Raw genomic sequence first — 17,586 nt, forward strand, 5'->3', positions numbered from 1 at the left:
AAATATTTCAATTTCTATCATAAGTGGGGGTTTCGCATCTTGAAATCTCTTATTATATAGTGGATGATAAAACAGGTAGAAGACTGTAACGGAACGCTGGAAATAATTAAAAAATAAACTGAAAATGAACTAACAGTAGCTACAGGAAAGTTAACTCTGATCGATAGTTTCATATGGGATAGAATCGAATGAATAGTATCGATACTATCCTTCGGCCTATGTTAGAACGTCGATACTCCGCTACCCCAGAAGTATTATTTTCAATTTAAATGTGTTTACATGAACACTAAAATAAATATCTATTGTATTCTATAAAATCACGTGATAATAATAATAATAATAATAATAATAATAATAATTGCTACATGAAAACATCGTAGTCATTAACAAAGTTCTCCTATGAAGAAATGTAATAATGCGATTGTCGTGCATTATGTGACATCGACCGATTTTCGTGGAAAGTAGCGAAGTTCTCTCATAGGGAAGTCTAAGTTGAACAAAGTATATAAACACATTTCGATACCAAAATCAGCAGAAAATTAAAAATGTAAGCACGGCTATCAGAGAATAACACCAAGTACATGACTATGATAAAAACATATGCTGGAAATGTTTGCTGTTACAGGTAGCCCTCGATATACGCCAGGGATGTGTTCCTGGACGAACCAGCGTAATCGGAATCGGCGTAAATTGAAACTCTTTTATAATGTAAATCAATGGGAAGTCAATGACATGCGTTCCCAGCACCCAAACATTGACGAATAATATAATGACATTACATTTAAAGCTCTGATATAATGTAAATAAAATAAAGGGAATTTAAAAAAATATATTTTATACACTTACAATCGGCAATTTGTTGGTCTCCGCGATTGACTGCGATACTTTCATGTGACTGATGTGTACAGTCACCTCTGCTGTTATGCGATAGTTGCATTCATGTAAGCCGCCGACCTATAGAAAATCTCGTAGTAAAAATAACCCCGGTACCTCCGCAGAGATTAAATTAGTCCTTTGAAAGTTTAAAGCACCAGGAATTAAGTTGCATAAGAGCAAAGTCACATATCCAAAAGTTTGCATTTCACAAACAGCTTTTACCGATTCATCGATCTCACTGGAGCAAATTCGCTTTAACGAAACATACGTAATTGCAGAGATGACTGTGTTTATAATTTTTATTAAAAATCAGCGATGTAAGAATTACGATTTAGTATAAGAATCAGTACGAGAAACATTGTAGAACGTTATAAATAATAGTAAAATAATGTTTCTTCACTTTTTAACTTGCTGGTTTCAAAATCGGCGTTATTCTGAATCGGCGCAAATTGGACCGGCGCAAATCAAGGGCTACCTGTATTTAGTTGAGAAAATGTTATTGTCTCGTATCCTTGACTGAGTTAAGAATAATGACGTCAAGGGCAGATTTAGATGTCACTTAATGTGCACTATTGTCACAGTAGGAAAATCAAGGAGGCACTCACCTTCTTCTTGCGTGGCAGTTCATCATATTCATCGATGACAATGCCCTCATCGGTAGTGACCTGCGACCAAAATGTGGACGTGGATCCACCTTCGCTGAGGGGTGGAGAGGGCGTCGAGCTCCTCCAAGAACACGCGTCGCTGCTGGGGCTAGGTGACAAATGCTCCCCCCACGACAGACCTGCACATGCAAACACAAACTTTTGGGTAATATAAAAAGAGGGGTTTTCTGGACAAAGATGAATAACTATCAGCTTTTCGGGTAAGATTCTACCATGGAGGTAATTACTCAATACCTTTAATCTCAACAGGAAACTAAGAAGATATACGTTGTCACTTCCTTGGTAATGCAGCATTCAAACGTCCAGTAATCTTTAAGGAATTCTCCAAATACAAACATCTTTGTCTTCAGTCTTCTAGATAAATGCGCAAGTTCGTTATCTCTTATCTTAACCGAGAGCTATTCAATGGTAATTCTCTGATTTGTCCTAGGCCACAGGCCTGCATAGTCGGTCTACAGATTGCTTAAGATACTAACGATAAGATGTACTCCTAAGAATAACAGTAATTCACACTGATAGTCAATTATTTATCAACTTTCCCGCCCACCCAACAGGTGTCATCGTGTTCATTGTTTGAACTGTGCTGAATGATATCACGGGGAAAGTCCTTCTTTTGTCACTGTAGTACCAAATCCATTGTTTTCTACTGTTTCGAAATTACATTTAATCTTCTCCCTGACATGAGAAGTTAAATATCTTTTACAAAATTCCTCCCACGATTTCTGTGCTAAGTATCGATACTAACATAAGGTCATAATAAATAGGCATTTATCGATGTCTTACCAAACGAGATCTTTAGTCGATATTACGTACAAGTATTATAAAGTCGAAAGTTTTCAGTTAAACTGCCACATTACTAATAATTTCTTTATAGCTATATTTGCATAAACGTTTGTACAAATACACCTTACATCGCAGTTGGCTTTCTTATAATTGTTGTCTATTTGTTATATTGTTCAGTGACAAATTTTTCCAATTATCGGGTTCTGTAGTTGTATTGACAGACCAACAATGTCTCTGGGTTAGCGAGCAAGATAAGTTTTCGAATTCCAAAGCCGTCTAATAATCCTTTTGTTATAAATGCGGACTTTTGCTAGGATAATTGTAGACTTAAATTCCCGTGAATAAGAGAGACAGAACGGGGGAATAGCTTAAGTAATAAATTTTACTCTTCATCTAATAGTACTAAAGTAATAAAAATGATGGGAATGTAACACGCATGCCGGAAACAAGGAAAATTTAACGTAATTCTTCCGGTCCAGAATTTGAACTCATTCGTCCTTTCGAAAGTAAAAAGCATGTGACTCGTGGGGATAACTAACATGCCAATTTGTGACAATGTTTTTGAATAAAATTAAACATTAAACAGAAGTAAAATTACGCGACTCATCAAATAATCCTCCACGCGAGAAATGACTAATTGAAACGACAGCCCAGCGCCTACAGTGTTGACGAAGACTGCACGCGACACACTTACAAGAAGTTGCCTCGAAAGGCAGCCACGTACAGCGAGGCTGATGCTAGCAATGTCAAGAAAGCTTGCAGACTCGACCTTCATGACACTGCAAGTTTCGTCCATAGTCCTCTAGAATGATCATAATTACCACGGATGTCAACTCGATCACAGACTTTGACGTGGTACCATACGTCAATCCTACGAATGAGTACCCAGCACCACATTTTCCTGAGAAATATCTCAACAATCAGGGCCTAGCAAAGTAAGGTTTGTGGCCACATGCGGCCCTCGAAAATCGTAACCAGTTTATGGACACAGGAAAAAAAATTACTATGTTTTTAGAAAACCGAAAAGCTTGGAAATTAGTTAAACTTTTATTTATTTTATACTTTTAATCGGGTTAAGATACTACTGATGCTGAGGGAAGTTTATTGATGTTTATACTTTCTCTTACAGCATAAATTTCTAGGCAGCTGATATGAGGAATTTAGCCATCCCTACTACTAATGTACCGCTACGGTGGTCTAGCGGTTAGAACGCTGGCCTTGTAATCCTGGGGTCTCGGGTTCGATTCCCGGCGGTGCCCGAATTTATAACTTGTGTTGGGCAAGGCCGTGGTCTAGGCAACACGGAGTTTTCCTCCGGGGGCTTCCCCGGTTTCTCCGTGGCATCCCAACAATTACTCCATTCACACACAGAAGAAGGCAATGGCAAACCACTTCTGGATCATCTGCCAAGAACGTATATGAACAGGTCCCAGTCCGAGAAAAGGATGGAAGGATCCTGTTCATATGGACCTGTCGTCAGACAGAACATTAAATAATAATAATAACTACTAATGTAGTTCTGGTAGTTCGTTATAAAGAAGGCAACCTCTTTCATTATTTGAGCTATACGTTTCTTTTTTAATATTTCTTCATGTACCGTTCTAGATAACGTAGAAAGTACGTTGTGGTTGAGAAGGTAATGTTTGCACCACCGAACTTGTATCCACGGTAACAGTGTACCTCTACCGCTCTAAATGTTGTAATTACACTACAAGTATTACTCCGCCTCCTTTCTTATCCATGAAGAGTGGCTTAGGTCAACACGAAAGACGACAACAAAATAGAGAAATAAAACTATATCCGATTTTTGCAGTAATGAACGCATTCAGTGGGTACGGGGTGTGAAACATCTTCACTACCCCATACGTCTTCATGACATGGCGTCACCACAAGACCGACTGTTTTGATTTTACACCAAAGCAGGCAAGTATAAAATGAGTTTAGTAAACAAGAGGCTTGTACGTGCAAGGCCTGGGTGTCGGAAAGACCGTACTGCAAACCGAACTACGTCTTTCAATTCTTAACATCACGAAGCATTCAAGGAAAGGTATGGCGATGTCGTAACGCTGCACCAGTCGGTTGGCACGACGTGACGTTTCTTTACGCAATCTGAGTCTATTCGACACCAATAAATAGCCTCTGCGGTTGTGACCCATTTGGAATTTGATAGCACGCGCTTTTGTATCAGATAATGTGAAAGTACGGTACGTCATGAAAGCAATAGGAGTTAATACGGACGTTTATTAATTGTTGCGGGATTGTCATGAAAATTAACCAATGTTCTTCGCATTAGTTGCATTTATCAGTTTAAATATTCACACACACGCTTCGGTAGCAAGTCCACCTTTCCTCGGAAATTATGATTTCTTTAGACCTTAATTACTTTTGTCATTTTTTCTTCATTTCTTCCTTGCTTCCTCGCTTTCTTCCCATCCTTCATTTCTTTCTCGAGTTCTCTTCATTTCCCCCTTTACACCCTCTTTCTTTACCTGTTTCAATCTCTGTTCCTGTATTTCTTAATTTCTTCTTTCCCTTCTTCCTTTGTAGCAACTGTGCCTGCCTGTTTCACTAAAATATGCTCATTTTACTGAATTAATAATGCCAGTTGAATTACAGAAGTGTGAACGCCAGTTGGATTACAGAAGAGTGAACGCCAGATGGATTACAGAAGTGTGAACGACATTTGGATTACGAAGTGTGAACGCCAGTTGAATTACAGAAGTTTGAACGCCAGTTGGATTACAGAAGAGTGAACGCCAGATGGATTACAGAAGTGTGAACGACATTTGGATTACGAAGTGTGAACGCCAGTTGGATTGCAGAAGTGTGAACGCCAGTTGGATTACGCAAGTGTGAACGCCTAGTGGATTACAGAAGTGTGAACGCCAGGTGGATTACAGAAGTGTGAACGCCAGTTGGATTGCAGAAGTGTAAACGCCAGGTGGTTTACAGAAGTGTGAACGCCAGATAGATTACAGAAGTGTGAACGCCAAGTGGATTACGGAAGTGTGAACGCCAGGTGGATTACAGAAGTTTCAACGTCAGTTGAATTACGGAAGTATGAACGCCAGTTGGGTAACGGAAGTGTGAACGCCAGTTGGGTAACGGAAGTGTGAACGTAAATTGGATTACGGAAGCGCGATGTTCAGAACAAGGAAAGAGCTGCCACAGCCAATTTTAAGACATTATACCAGCATTATCCTGAAAAAATGGAGAAAAAGCACGAAATATCTCATTCCGAATAGACGGATTCCCAGGCGGACGCCTTACTGATGACTAATTTGCTGGTGCCAAACCCGTTTGCGTGAACCGCCGCACCGATCCTTCTGGTATGAAGAGAACCGTTGGGTGTGCTACATAACCGCAACGATTACACTTTTTATTAAGCGCTCACACAAACAAAAAAGGCCAGTCCCTACTTCCGGAAACTGCTAGTGAATGCTGATCTGACCATGCGGGCGGGGATACACGCGCTGTTGGACACGGGATTACAGTAACGTCCAACACTGGTACAACTCCCGCAAAGTAAAACGCGCTAATACTATTTGAAAAGTGATACAAAACAAACTGAGGAGTGTTTGCTCCGGCTGAAAGATCAGTGGGTTATTAGGCATTCTTTGCACGAAATGCATAGCGAAAACGAATTATGGGCTAGTCGTATCTGTATGTCTCTCCGTCCGTCCACTCGATTCAACTCGAGTACCACTGGATGGATTTGAATTAAATTTGATTTGGAGGTAGTGCTATTCTGTACGACCTCGAAATCGTACTTTTTTATATCCTATGAGCGGTGATTACAAAATGACGGACGAGGAAAGTCGTGAGGTGGACACTGAGGAGCTTCGATCTGGTGGCCAAAGGGAGAACTGTCGATTTGATACGTCTAAATGTAAGTTGCAAAGAACGCGTGAGGATATTGTTTGTAATCTGGTACGGAAAACACATTCCAAGCTTGTGTATCTGCTAGAAGGGTGGAGGCCACACAAAAATCTGACAGCTTCTAACAATTAGATACATCAGTCGACAAGCACCAAATAAGCATCAATGAGAAACAGGCGTAATGGAAAATAATACTCGTCGATCGTGGTCTTCTTGGTTGTGACGCCGTGTGCATGTCTGTGACATTTTACTAACAGAAATTTAAAGCGACCTGTAAGTATGAAAAAAAGTTTGCTTTTTTCGTAAAATTTTCGGCAAGGGAAGAGTTTGTCAAATTGTCACACGTGAAAGTCAGAATACAAGAAAGAAAATCCAATGCAACTGAAAGAAAGAAAATCAAATATAAATAAATAAGTAAACAAACATACAAGGAGAGAAAGTATTATGGCTTTCTGACATGAGGTTCTCACGGCGGTGAAGATATCAAACATGTCTTTCTGGTCTGTGAGGCCGTGTGGTGTTCTAGGTGGATACCAACGTCTTGGAGGCACTCACTTCACCCTGAACATGGAGGCGATACATCCTTCCGAAACATTGTTAACTACATTCTGTGTGAAGATCCGAAAGAGAAGATGCATTTTATGTCACTGACTGTGCCAATTCAAAGCGGGCGTCAAACAACGTTTCGAAACAACGAAACAGGACGCAGCAGACGAACAACAATGACAATGGCAGAGCTTCACACATGATGAGAGACAGGATTCGATCTGACTCTGTGGACTGTACTGGAGTGACGTCACGGCACCGCGATGACACGGCGAAGATAGGCAGTGGGAGGCGGGTCCCCGGGCGGTCATTCAACCCTCGAGAGATCAGCGGCGTCATGGCGGGTCCCGTTCGTTTCCACCTTCCGTGCGCGCTCCAAACAACCCCCCCCCCCCTCTTGAACCCACTTGAAACCGAAGCAAGGCCAAAAACCAGCGCGTCACAAGCTCCTACTTAACCTTTTCGCCGAAATTCGAATAGCTTAACAGGTTGTGTTAACACATTCAACACGCTAAAATCTGTAATTGTGTATATTCTTAACATATCTTACATTGAAACACAGAATTGTAAGATCCGTGCATCAGCCCATCTGTCACCAACCTCCCATAACAAATTAAGTGACGGATTTGCAAGAAACATCATTCGACTCAATGCCACCAAACACCGTTTATTTTTAATTGCCTACTGATAACACAAACATGGCGGTTGTATGAACAAGTTAGGAGTAACAGCACTGCCACTTCATGCAAGGTCCTGAAATATCTGTATGGTAAGACGGTCTTCAAGAAAGGCCTAACTGTTTGGCACTGAACTCTGTTCTGTAGTGCAGAACGCCATCTTCTCCAAGTCAAACTCCTCTCATTCCCTTACCAACATCAGGACAAATGGTCCAACATAAAAAGGCAAATTTATTCTTTCGTGAAGACCCTGCAGATCTTCCAGAGACGCAACTCTTATTAAGTTCTTGTATTTATTCAGTACAGCGAGCAGTGTCTCGGTGAGAGGGCGTGTAACACCTAGGGCATATGTAAATTGCAGGTCGCCCACGGACTGTAAAGACGCAGTACTTGAAGCTGTAAAGAAGTTCACGCGACATTTCCAGGAAGGTGGATTAAGGTACAATTTGGTTGCACGCGACAGAGACAAGCGACCGAGGCAGGCGACAGAGTTACGAGACCGAGATTGGTCGCTTCCTGTCTGCTCTCTGTACAATCGTATGAAGTACAATTACGAGCGCGAGACAAAGACAGGCGACAGAGACAAAGCACAGGAGACCGCTCTCGGACCAGTAGTGTCTCGCGACGGGCTCAGGCAGCACGTGTGTTGTTGAGTAAAATAATGGCAGAAATTAAATTTACTGGTGACCAAGATGAGCAATTGGTAGAATTAGTAGCAGAAAACCGACCACTGACCATCGACAGAAAGATCCTTCTTCACGTCTGGTTTTGAATATTGAACTCATAGGTTTTCTTTGTTTCTTTCGCAACAAATAACACAGCAACACATCATCTTCTTATTCTTCGAGTAACCTTTTTAGAAGCATTTTTGTACTCATTTTTCACAGAATATGTGCACGTATGTCTCAACAAAACAAAGAAAACAAACACTATGCCGCATGTCTCGGTCATCACCTCAAAAGTGTGTGGCGACAAGCTGCGATGTGTCCGTCTCCCGTCTCTGTCGCCTGCCTCGGTCGCTTGTCTCTGTCGCGTGCAGCCAAATTGTACCTTTAGACGTGGAAGGTTCCACTGCATGCCGTCCTCGGTCGCCGGATCTAACACCGATGGATATTTTCCTGTGAGGACAACTGAGGAATACGTTTACACAGACCCTCTCAGGACCATCGAAGATCTCGCATGACTTCAAGCAGCTGTGGCAACGGTCGATGTCAACATGTATTACATGGGGACACAGCGGTAGGCAGTCGATCCAAACACCTGTTCAGAAACCAACGTACCAGAAACATGGCGGAAGCACGTCATATTGCGGTACAAACAGTTTCTTCACACGCATTCATTTCGAAATTTTGGTCACTGACCAGAGAGAAATTTTTTGTTGTATCAACGTTTCTTCAGAATCCGCTCGCTAGATGTGGAGTAGGGGGGAAGGGTGTGTTGCTGAAGTGGAGAGGTCATTGCTACTATGTCCCGCCTCCAAAGCATTATGAACAGCAAGTAGAGGACGAGGCTGTTCGTTGTGCGTGTGTGTGCGTCTTGAAGCCCAGTTCTTTCGCGCCACACCTTCGTTGCGACCTTGAGCGTTCAGGTTCTGTTTATGACGTTTTGCTACAACGCTGTTTCAACTGCAGAGGTTACATGTAGTTTAATTAAATTAGAGTAGGATAAGCCTATATAAAGAACTTCATAATTTTAAGGGCTTACTCTGTACCAGATAGTAAAATAATCAAATAAAAGATGCATTAAAATTCTCTCAGAAGATCAGTAGCGTTAAAGTTGAGTTAAAAACTGACGTTTCAGAGACCCATCGTCTCCATTATCAGGGTAGATATCAAACAACGTTGAGTTTTAACTCAATTTTGGCATTACTTCAGGAGAGATTTGCAAGAAATGGAAGTATCTGAAAAAATCCTATTGGAAGGCTGTGAAAATGTGGGAAGGTCGCATTGGCAATTCTGTATAAATATGAAAATCAGATGAAATTTCTAAAAAAAAAAAAACATAGTTGGCAGAGCAGAGACAAGCAGTATATCCCAAAATTTAAAACATTCAGAATAAAAAAATGATGCAGTAAATTACTCGTTTTTCAGAAACTTGCCACCAAAACCAATTTCGAGCACATAACATCCACTTCTTTCACATAAAGGACATGAAACAAAATGGAGATTCAGGAACAAATGTGTTTCGGTGACACGCGAATTCAAAACAAGAGGAGAACATACAGGATGGCGCACGAAATGATACCCGACTGAAAGTTTAAATAAATGCTTTAATATTCATATAATGGGACATATATATCTATGAACACAAAGAACAATTCATGGAGATTTATCCTTTATGGATTACATGCTTAATATGACCACCGTTCTGTCGTGCAACTTCCGAAACACGAACGGCTACGTACGTGATTACTCGATGGCACATATCCTCCGAAATTTCACCATACATTTAAACAATCAAAGCCCTGAGTTGCATGATTGAGGCTGGATTTTTTGGAAACAGTTTTTCCTTACCGTAGTAAACCGACGTTTCGGGAACCAACTCTGTGCCCATCATCAGGGTTCTGACATCAGAAACGTCGGTTTACTACGGTGACCAGTTGACGCGGCTGATTGTCCGAGAAGATTTTATTGGTTCTGACAAAATTTGCAGTTGACATCTTTAGGATGAATGACTGTGAAAGTGAGGTTAGGGAGAGAGTTCTTGTAAATAGCTGGGTGGGACAGATAAAGTGATTGGACGAGCTAAGGAGTGGAGATACAACTTCGCCACTCGATTCGGGAAATCAAATGGGGAAAAAAAAAGAGTTTAAAGCAAACACGTGACAGAGAAACATGAGGTAAAATTTGAGAAAATACGATAAAAAGATGACAAAAGGGATAAGCGAAAGTTGAAAGTTGTTCGGAATTAAAATGAAGTGGGAGAAAAGAGGTAAAGAAACAGGTAGCACAGCTAGATCAATCTCTGTGACGTTCAACGCGTGTTCGATGGGGCACGTAATGAAGTGGGACGCCTGGAGAAAGAATGGCGAAGCCAAGCGTCGCTTAATCTACGTCCGTTTTCATGATTGAAGTTATAGGGGTATTTTATTACTTCGATTGCTGATGATACAGAGTCGATAAGTCGAATTCTGTTTTGCCAAAGTCGATACAGCGATAATCTCTACTGAGTGTTCATGTACCAGGGGTCAGTGAAAGTTACAGATCACACATACGTTTGCAAGTCTACTATATACAGTTCAGATAGACTATAAAATCCCTTATATAGGACAATAGTCTATTTAGTAGCCTCTTCTGTCTTCGAGGGCGAACAAAAGAAAACGCGAATACGCTTACATATTCCGTACGGAGATGCGACCCACAATTTCAATGCATAGGCTTGCAAAGACCGTGCAGATTTCCAGGAATTTCTACCACTTTATTGTGGCATTTCAAACCAGACGCTGACCACTATGTGAATACTTAATTACCACGATTACATCAACCTTCACCACCTAAATGTACTTACGCGAGATCCATTTTAATATTATTATACTATCCCTATGGAATAATTGTGGATGATAAATCGGAAAGGAGTTGTACATAACACTCACTTGCACAGCCTGAGAAAAAATACGAAAAATTTGTCGGGTTAGCCAAACCCTGACCGGCATTCAAAGCGGAAAACTTCCGAATTTTATTACAAAATAAATACAAAAGAGTTGGCACTTTTGTGACGCGGGACCAGGTAGAACGTATATGAATGGCGGTAGGTTATAGGCTATCATTTCGCCAAGTCTCTGAACGGAAATGTCGGAACACACATTCAAATAGGCCAAGAATAACCCATTTTAAAATGCTTCAGAATTCATGATCTTGCGTTATACCAAACGCTATAAAAGGCAGGCAACTAAAAAACGCCAATAAGTAACATAATATTAGAAGACAACACAATACGTGGGACGATGGCATTAAATCGAGTTCTAAAGAGTTTTAAAGTTTACATCCTATTGTGTGTTGATATTCTCTCTATACAATAATTTTTGATTATTTTCTCAGTGTACGTATATTAAGATCCACTACATGTTTCAAACTTAAGTGGTCATCTTCATGATATCGTCTTTAAATGCACGAAACTACTAGGTATGAATGCTAATGCCAGCTTACCTATTTTAGTAGAGTGGACTATGTTTTTGCAACACCGGTGGAAAGCTGTGGTTGAACTGAAGGGGTTGGTTGAGTTTAAGAATTAGAACAGGGAGTGTAGGGGTGGGAGGGGAGGAAGGTAGTGGGTAGACGGAGTCGAGGAGGCCAGAAAGGGCAGTTAAATGAGCACACTAGAGAAATTCCACATATACAATAGCGTTAGAAAAAAGACGTTCCTTTAAACGAAACAAATCCAGTTTGGAACAAACCCCATTTTTAAAATCCTTATAAACTCCAATAAGACCAAATTTCTCGTCCCACCCAATTCTGCCACTCAATATCAACTATTCCCTTCAGTTCAACTACAGTTTTCCACCGGTAACAAATGTACAGGCATACCTCGGAGATATTGCGTGTTCCCTTCCAGACCACCGCAATAAAGCGAGTCACGCGAATTTTGTGGTTTCCCAGTGCATATAAAAGTTATGTGTACACTACACTGTAGTCTATTAAGTGTGCAATAGAATTATGTCTAAAAAAACAATGCGAGAATTACCAAAATGTGACACAGAGTCACGAAGTGAGTACGTGCTGTTGGAAAAATGGCGCCGATAGACATGTTCGACGCAGGGTTACCACAAACAATTTGTAAAAAAAAAAAAAAAAATCGCAATATCTGCGAAGCGCAATAAAACGAGGTATGCCTACATGGTCCACTGTACTTCAACAGGCAAGCTGCTTTGGACACAGTCCGTTACGTTGTGGGTCAGAAACAGAAAATGTATAAACAAATGAACAATAATATCTATTGGTTTCGAGCACATCAAGAGAACCACTCGGCATTGTTGTACCAACACAATATTAGAATATTATAATAGAACACAACAATCAAATTGGTTGGTTATAATAGAACACAACAATGGCATTGTTGTACCAAACAACAATGCCGAGTAAACAAATGACTTGAGTAAGACACTAAACTAACCCCCCCGAAGGGGGTTTAGTTTAGTGTCTTACTCAATATTTTAAAACGCAACCAACCCCCCCGAGGAGCTCCGAAAGGAGCGCTCTGCTCTAGTAATTAAAAACTGTTGTGTAGACGGACTGCCAACCTAACGAGTTCCAATGAAAAATGATGTTAGAATGCAGACTGGATTCATCTGGTTCAGTGCAAGATAAAATGGCGGGCTTTTGTGAGCGGAGCATTTCTTGACCAGCTGAGGTACTGTCAGCTTCCGAATAAGGGCTTGGTTCCTCGGATCTTGTCCAATTACCAGAGGATCAATGTCATAAGTCACGTGACATCAAGCCTACTTCAAGCTGGCAGGGAACCAAAGTGCGCAGAACACGATTCTGGAGTGGAGGTGGCGACATCTGAAGAACATGGCCTACTTTGTGCTCTGGTCTTTGAAACGAACTACGGTTAGACCACCAGAGAGGCAAGACTAGCAAATGTGAAGTTAAAAATAGGGCATAGAAGAGAGACGAAGAAATGTAAACCTAAGTGGAAAGTTCTAAAGCATATATGAGGATAACATTTAAATGGAACTTAAGATGAACAGGATTTCAAGGTGTAGAATGGATTCATTTGGCGCATGAAAGAATAGTTGCTGGACATTGTAAACACAATAATAAAACTGCTATGTTACAAAGAAAGAGGGGTTTCTTGACCAGCTGAGCAACTAGACTATTAGCTTCGAGCAATTTCAACAAGGACAGTGTTTAATGAAGTTATACATCTTACATACAAGGTAAAAACAAATACAGCTTTCCTCATGTATGATATTGACAGTACAACAAAACATATTACGTATATATAAACAATATCTCTTCCTTTTAACTGGACCTGTAGTATTTGTTCTTATTGTCTTTTGTGTACATCGCGACATTGACACACAATGCACAAAAGAACAATCTGACATCAAATTTTTGTATTAAAAATAGTGTAATTTACGAAAGATAGGCAGTTCATTACGGTGATCACTATGTAAGCCAAATACAAGTTTACGTGTAGTCAAAAACATTTAAAGGAGGGCGAATGAGTGTTCCCGATACGCGTTCAAGACGGTCACTAATTACGATGCGAGTTGAGGTTAAGGAGAAAGGCGTATCCAAGTTAACAAATAGTCAGCACTATTGCATTGCATCAGAAATGAAGCATCATGGAATGTCGCGGTGCAAGACTGGTTTAAGGGTCACCGAAAACATTTTATTGTAATGGAACCATGAATCTGCTGGGCCTCAGACAAAATGTACACAATTTAATTTTCTAAAAATAAGATTGTCTTCGTTACTGTGAAATTAATCTATCAAGAATTACTTGTCTTTAATCTATTTTTATTCATATTTCATGCGATGTGCAAGCCTGCATCAGCCGTTTCAGTGACCAGAGTACTGCGCATGCGTGTGCAGACTCCAAATGCGTAGATGCAGTCTCATAAACCGGACGAACATTGGAGGAGTTTCATTCAAAGAGAGTTAAGCGTTAAAAATTGAACCGGTCATTTGAAAGACTAGGTACACAGAAAACTCGCTTTCAAGAACACTAAAAAAAGTTGATTTATTTTTCCATCAAGAATAATTAGCAAGTACCCAATTTTTAAAGCAGTTACATTTCACTAACATCTAAATCCAGAGGCATAAGGCAAAGCTATTTTGGACTCGTGTTAAACAGGTACTCGCATGATATTAAAATGAAATTGAAAAATTCATGGGATTACGTGTATTTTATCACTGTTGGGATGACCTAGATGAGTCGCTGTGGGTTTCAATGGTTTGCTTGTGGTCAAATGTAGTAGTAAAATGAGTTCAGGACTCATGTCTTTTTAAGAAATAAAGGCCGCCCACGAGCAGGAAAAACTTGAACTGATGTGATGTGCAAAACGATGCATTTGCCTCTGGTGGTTGCCATCAATAGCTAAATTCTCTCAAAAAGTAGACTAATGTGGTTCATAAATTACCGATTTAATTTCGAGGCGACATCAGTTCTCTGTTAACGTCACGCTTTGTTTGCAGTCTGATCACCTCCTCTGCCATTCCTCAACTTTCACTTAAGGTGCAAGTTTCTGTCACACATTAGAAACACGCCGGTTGGAATTTCGAAATAACAAATTCCATGACAGCGGCGAGGCCTAGAACACGTATTTCGTAAAGATCGGAAACTTGCGAGGCCGTGTGCTACATACATGACCCCTGCAAGGTAAACTGACGAAGCAGCTTGCGATAAATCTTCGACAGGAATGCTAACAACGCAATCGTGGTGATATGGGTGCCGGCGAGGCGCACTAGCCTTAGAACGCGTGTACTCAAACACTTCATAGGGGTGAGCGTTTCAGGCCTACATGTCTCACGGCAGGCGGTAAGGCATCCAACAGATCTGCGGCAACCTTGACAGACTGTGTTCAATCCCCGGCGATATCACATTCTCTGATCTAAACGCATCAAGCAGAGGCTTCCTTGAGAAGCTGGTAAAGAAATTACCCGCCTTTTATGTAACCAAAACGTTCATGACAGTGTTCACAAGAGTCCCCATCCTTAGCCAGATTAATCCAATAATTCCAAACCTTAGATCACCAGGATTCGTTTTAATACTACCCTTCTGCATGATATCTTCGAGTCAGGCTCTCCAACCAAAAATCTGTACGCATTTCTAATAGACTCGTGCGTGCTACATGCCCAACCAGTCTCAGCCTCCTTGATTTGATAGTCTTAATAACACGAAGAGAATATTTGATCACTCAAATAACGTAAAGAAAGAATAAACTATAGAGTTCAAGATTTCTGTCTTCTGGTTTCTTGCGATGTGTAATATAGTCGATGTATACCAACGTTTCTGAGGTCAATTTGCACATTCATCGTCCTGATGACGGAAGCAGTATGACCTCCGAAACGTTCGTAAACATCTACCAGACTACACAGCGCAACAACCCAGAAGACAGAAATCCTCATACTCATCGCCCTGATGACGGAGGCAGTATGACCTCTGAAACGTTGGTTAACATCGACCAGACTACACAGCGTAACAACCCAGAAGACAGAAATCTTCATACTCTGATGACGGAGGCAGTATGACCTCTGAAACGTTGGTAAACATCTACAATATTACACGGCGCAACAACCCAGAAGACAGAAATCTTCATACTCATCGCCCTGATGACGGAGGCAGTATGACCTCTGAAACGTTTGTAAACATCGACCAGACTACACAGCCCAACAACCCAGAAGACAGAAATCTTCATACTCATCGCCCTGATGATGGAGGCAGTATGACCTCTGAAACGTTGGTAAACATCTACCAGACTACACAGCGCAACAACCCAGAAGACAGAAATCCTCATACTCATCGCCCTGATGACGGAGGCAGTATGACCTCCAAAACGTTGGTTAACTTCGACCAGACTACACAGCGCAACAACCCAGAAGACAGAAATCTTCATACTCTGATGACGGAGGCAGTATGACCTCTCAAACGTTGGTTAACATCTACAAGACTACACAGCGCAACAACCCAGAAGACAGAAATCTTCATACTCTGATGACGGAGGCAGTATGACCTCTGAAACGTTGTTTAACATCGACCAGACTACACAGCGCAACAACCCAGAAGACAGAAATCTTCATACTCTGATGACGGAGGCAGTATGACCTCTGAAACGTTGGTTAACATCTACAAGACTACACAGCGCAACAACCCAGAAGACAGAAATCTTCATACTCTGATGACGGAGGCAGTATGACCTCTGAAACGTTGGTTAACATCTACAAGACTACACAGCGCAACAACCCAGAAGACAGAAATCTTCATACTCTGATGACGGAGGCAGTATGACCTCTGAAACGTTGGTTAACATCTACAAGACTACACAGCGCAATAACCCAGAAGACAGAAATCTTCATACTCTGATGACGGAGGCAGTATGACCTCTCAAACGTTGGTTAACATCGACCAGACTACACAGCGCAACAACCCAGAAGACAGAAATCTTCATACTCACCGCTGTGAAAACCTCAAACAATGGAGTTCCTTAACTTATAAAATTTCTTTCTCCGTCTGCATTCTTCTTTTCCCTAAATTAAATTTGGTACTGGGAATCTGCAGCCGAGTTGTTACAACTCATTGTGTACGAGAATTATGGCACAAATGACCAACACGAAACGACGTGACACAAGGGCTGCAACAAAGATGGTATGAAAAGTGTCAGGCAAGCGTTGACGCCAATATAAAGTTCACATCAACCGTCTTGCGTCAAGTTTCCTGCGAATAACAACGAGTCGATAATTCACTGATGACAATCTGCCATGCTAAGTGTTCATACACCGCCAGTTTCAATTATTTCACAAAATCCGAGACGCTTATAATTGTTGAATAATTTACGACAGTGTTTACGCCTGAACTACAACGACAACAGAGTTCCTGCCGGAAATTAAGTAAACCTGTTAGATTGATCGCATATAAAATCGAAAATATCAAATTCTTGACAATGTAGAAAGCAACTAAGAACGTGGCAGTGAATTTCGTAAATTTCGAAAATTGTGCCAGTTTGAAAAATAAAAGTATTCTATTAGTAGACTATTCCTGGTTTAATTAATTTCTAATGAAATTTTTAATTACTGTGACACACACACGCCAGTTTTCTTACAACCAGAATAAACACAACACTAAAAACATCAGACAACAATTATAGATCAATTGTTCCAAATCTGGTGTCTAAAAATATTCTTTGTTTATGCTGCTATCCAAAATATCTAACTTTTGGATCAATTTTCTCCTTAAGTGAAGAAAGTGAAAAAAATTTACGTACTCTTACTTCATATTTGATTAATTTAAAAAATTTCGGTATGTAACTTAACAATAAATTCACGTTTATTGAACACAAAGATAAACCTATCCAATTAACTGAAGGCGATAAATACACAATTCACAAAAAACTGAAATTATTATCATTTTATAATCACACTTTCACAGATTCCAACAGATAATAAGCTGAAGAGACATCCAATTGCTAAACTCGGTGCTATCAATAAGACACTTCCTTT

At 40.6% G+C, this 17,586-nt stretch overlaps 1 protein-coding gene across 5 annotated transcripts in view; it reads right to left on the reverse strand.

The window, feature by feature from the left end:
• Glut4EF (Glucose transporter 4 enhancer factor) overlaps positions 1-17,586 on the reverse strand; it is a 197,411-nt gene that overhangs the window by 78,581 nt on the left and 101,244 nt on the right. For all 5 annotated transcript variants that reach the window (XM_022082105.2, XM_022082014.2, XM_022082195.2 and 2 more), the window contains one exon: positions 1,482-1,660. In XM_022082105.2, the coding sequence (XP_021937797.1) occupies positions 1,482-1,660 (179 nt within the window). The remainder of the gene's footprint in view (positions 1-1,481; positions 1,661-17,586) is intronic.

Source organism: Zootermopsis nevadensis, unplaced genomic scaffold (genome assembly GCF_977971745.1).
Source record: "Zootermopsis nevadensis isolate Lab colony 2312 unplaced genomic scaffold, Znev_1.0 Znev_ptg000010l, whole genome shotgun sequence".
NCBI lineage: Eukaryota > Metazoa > Arthropoda > Insecta > Blattodea > Termopsidae > Zootermopsis > Zootermopsis nevadensis.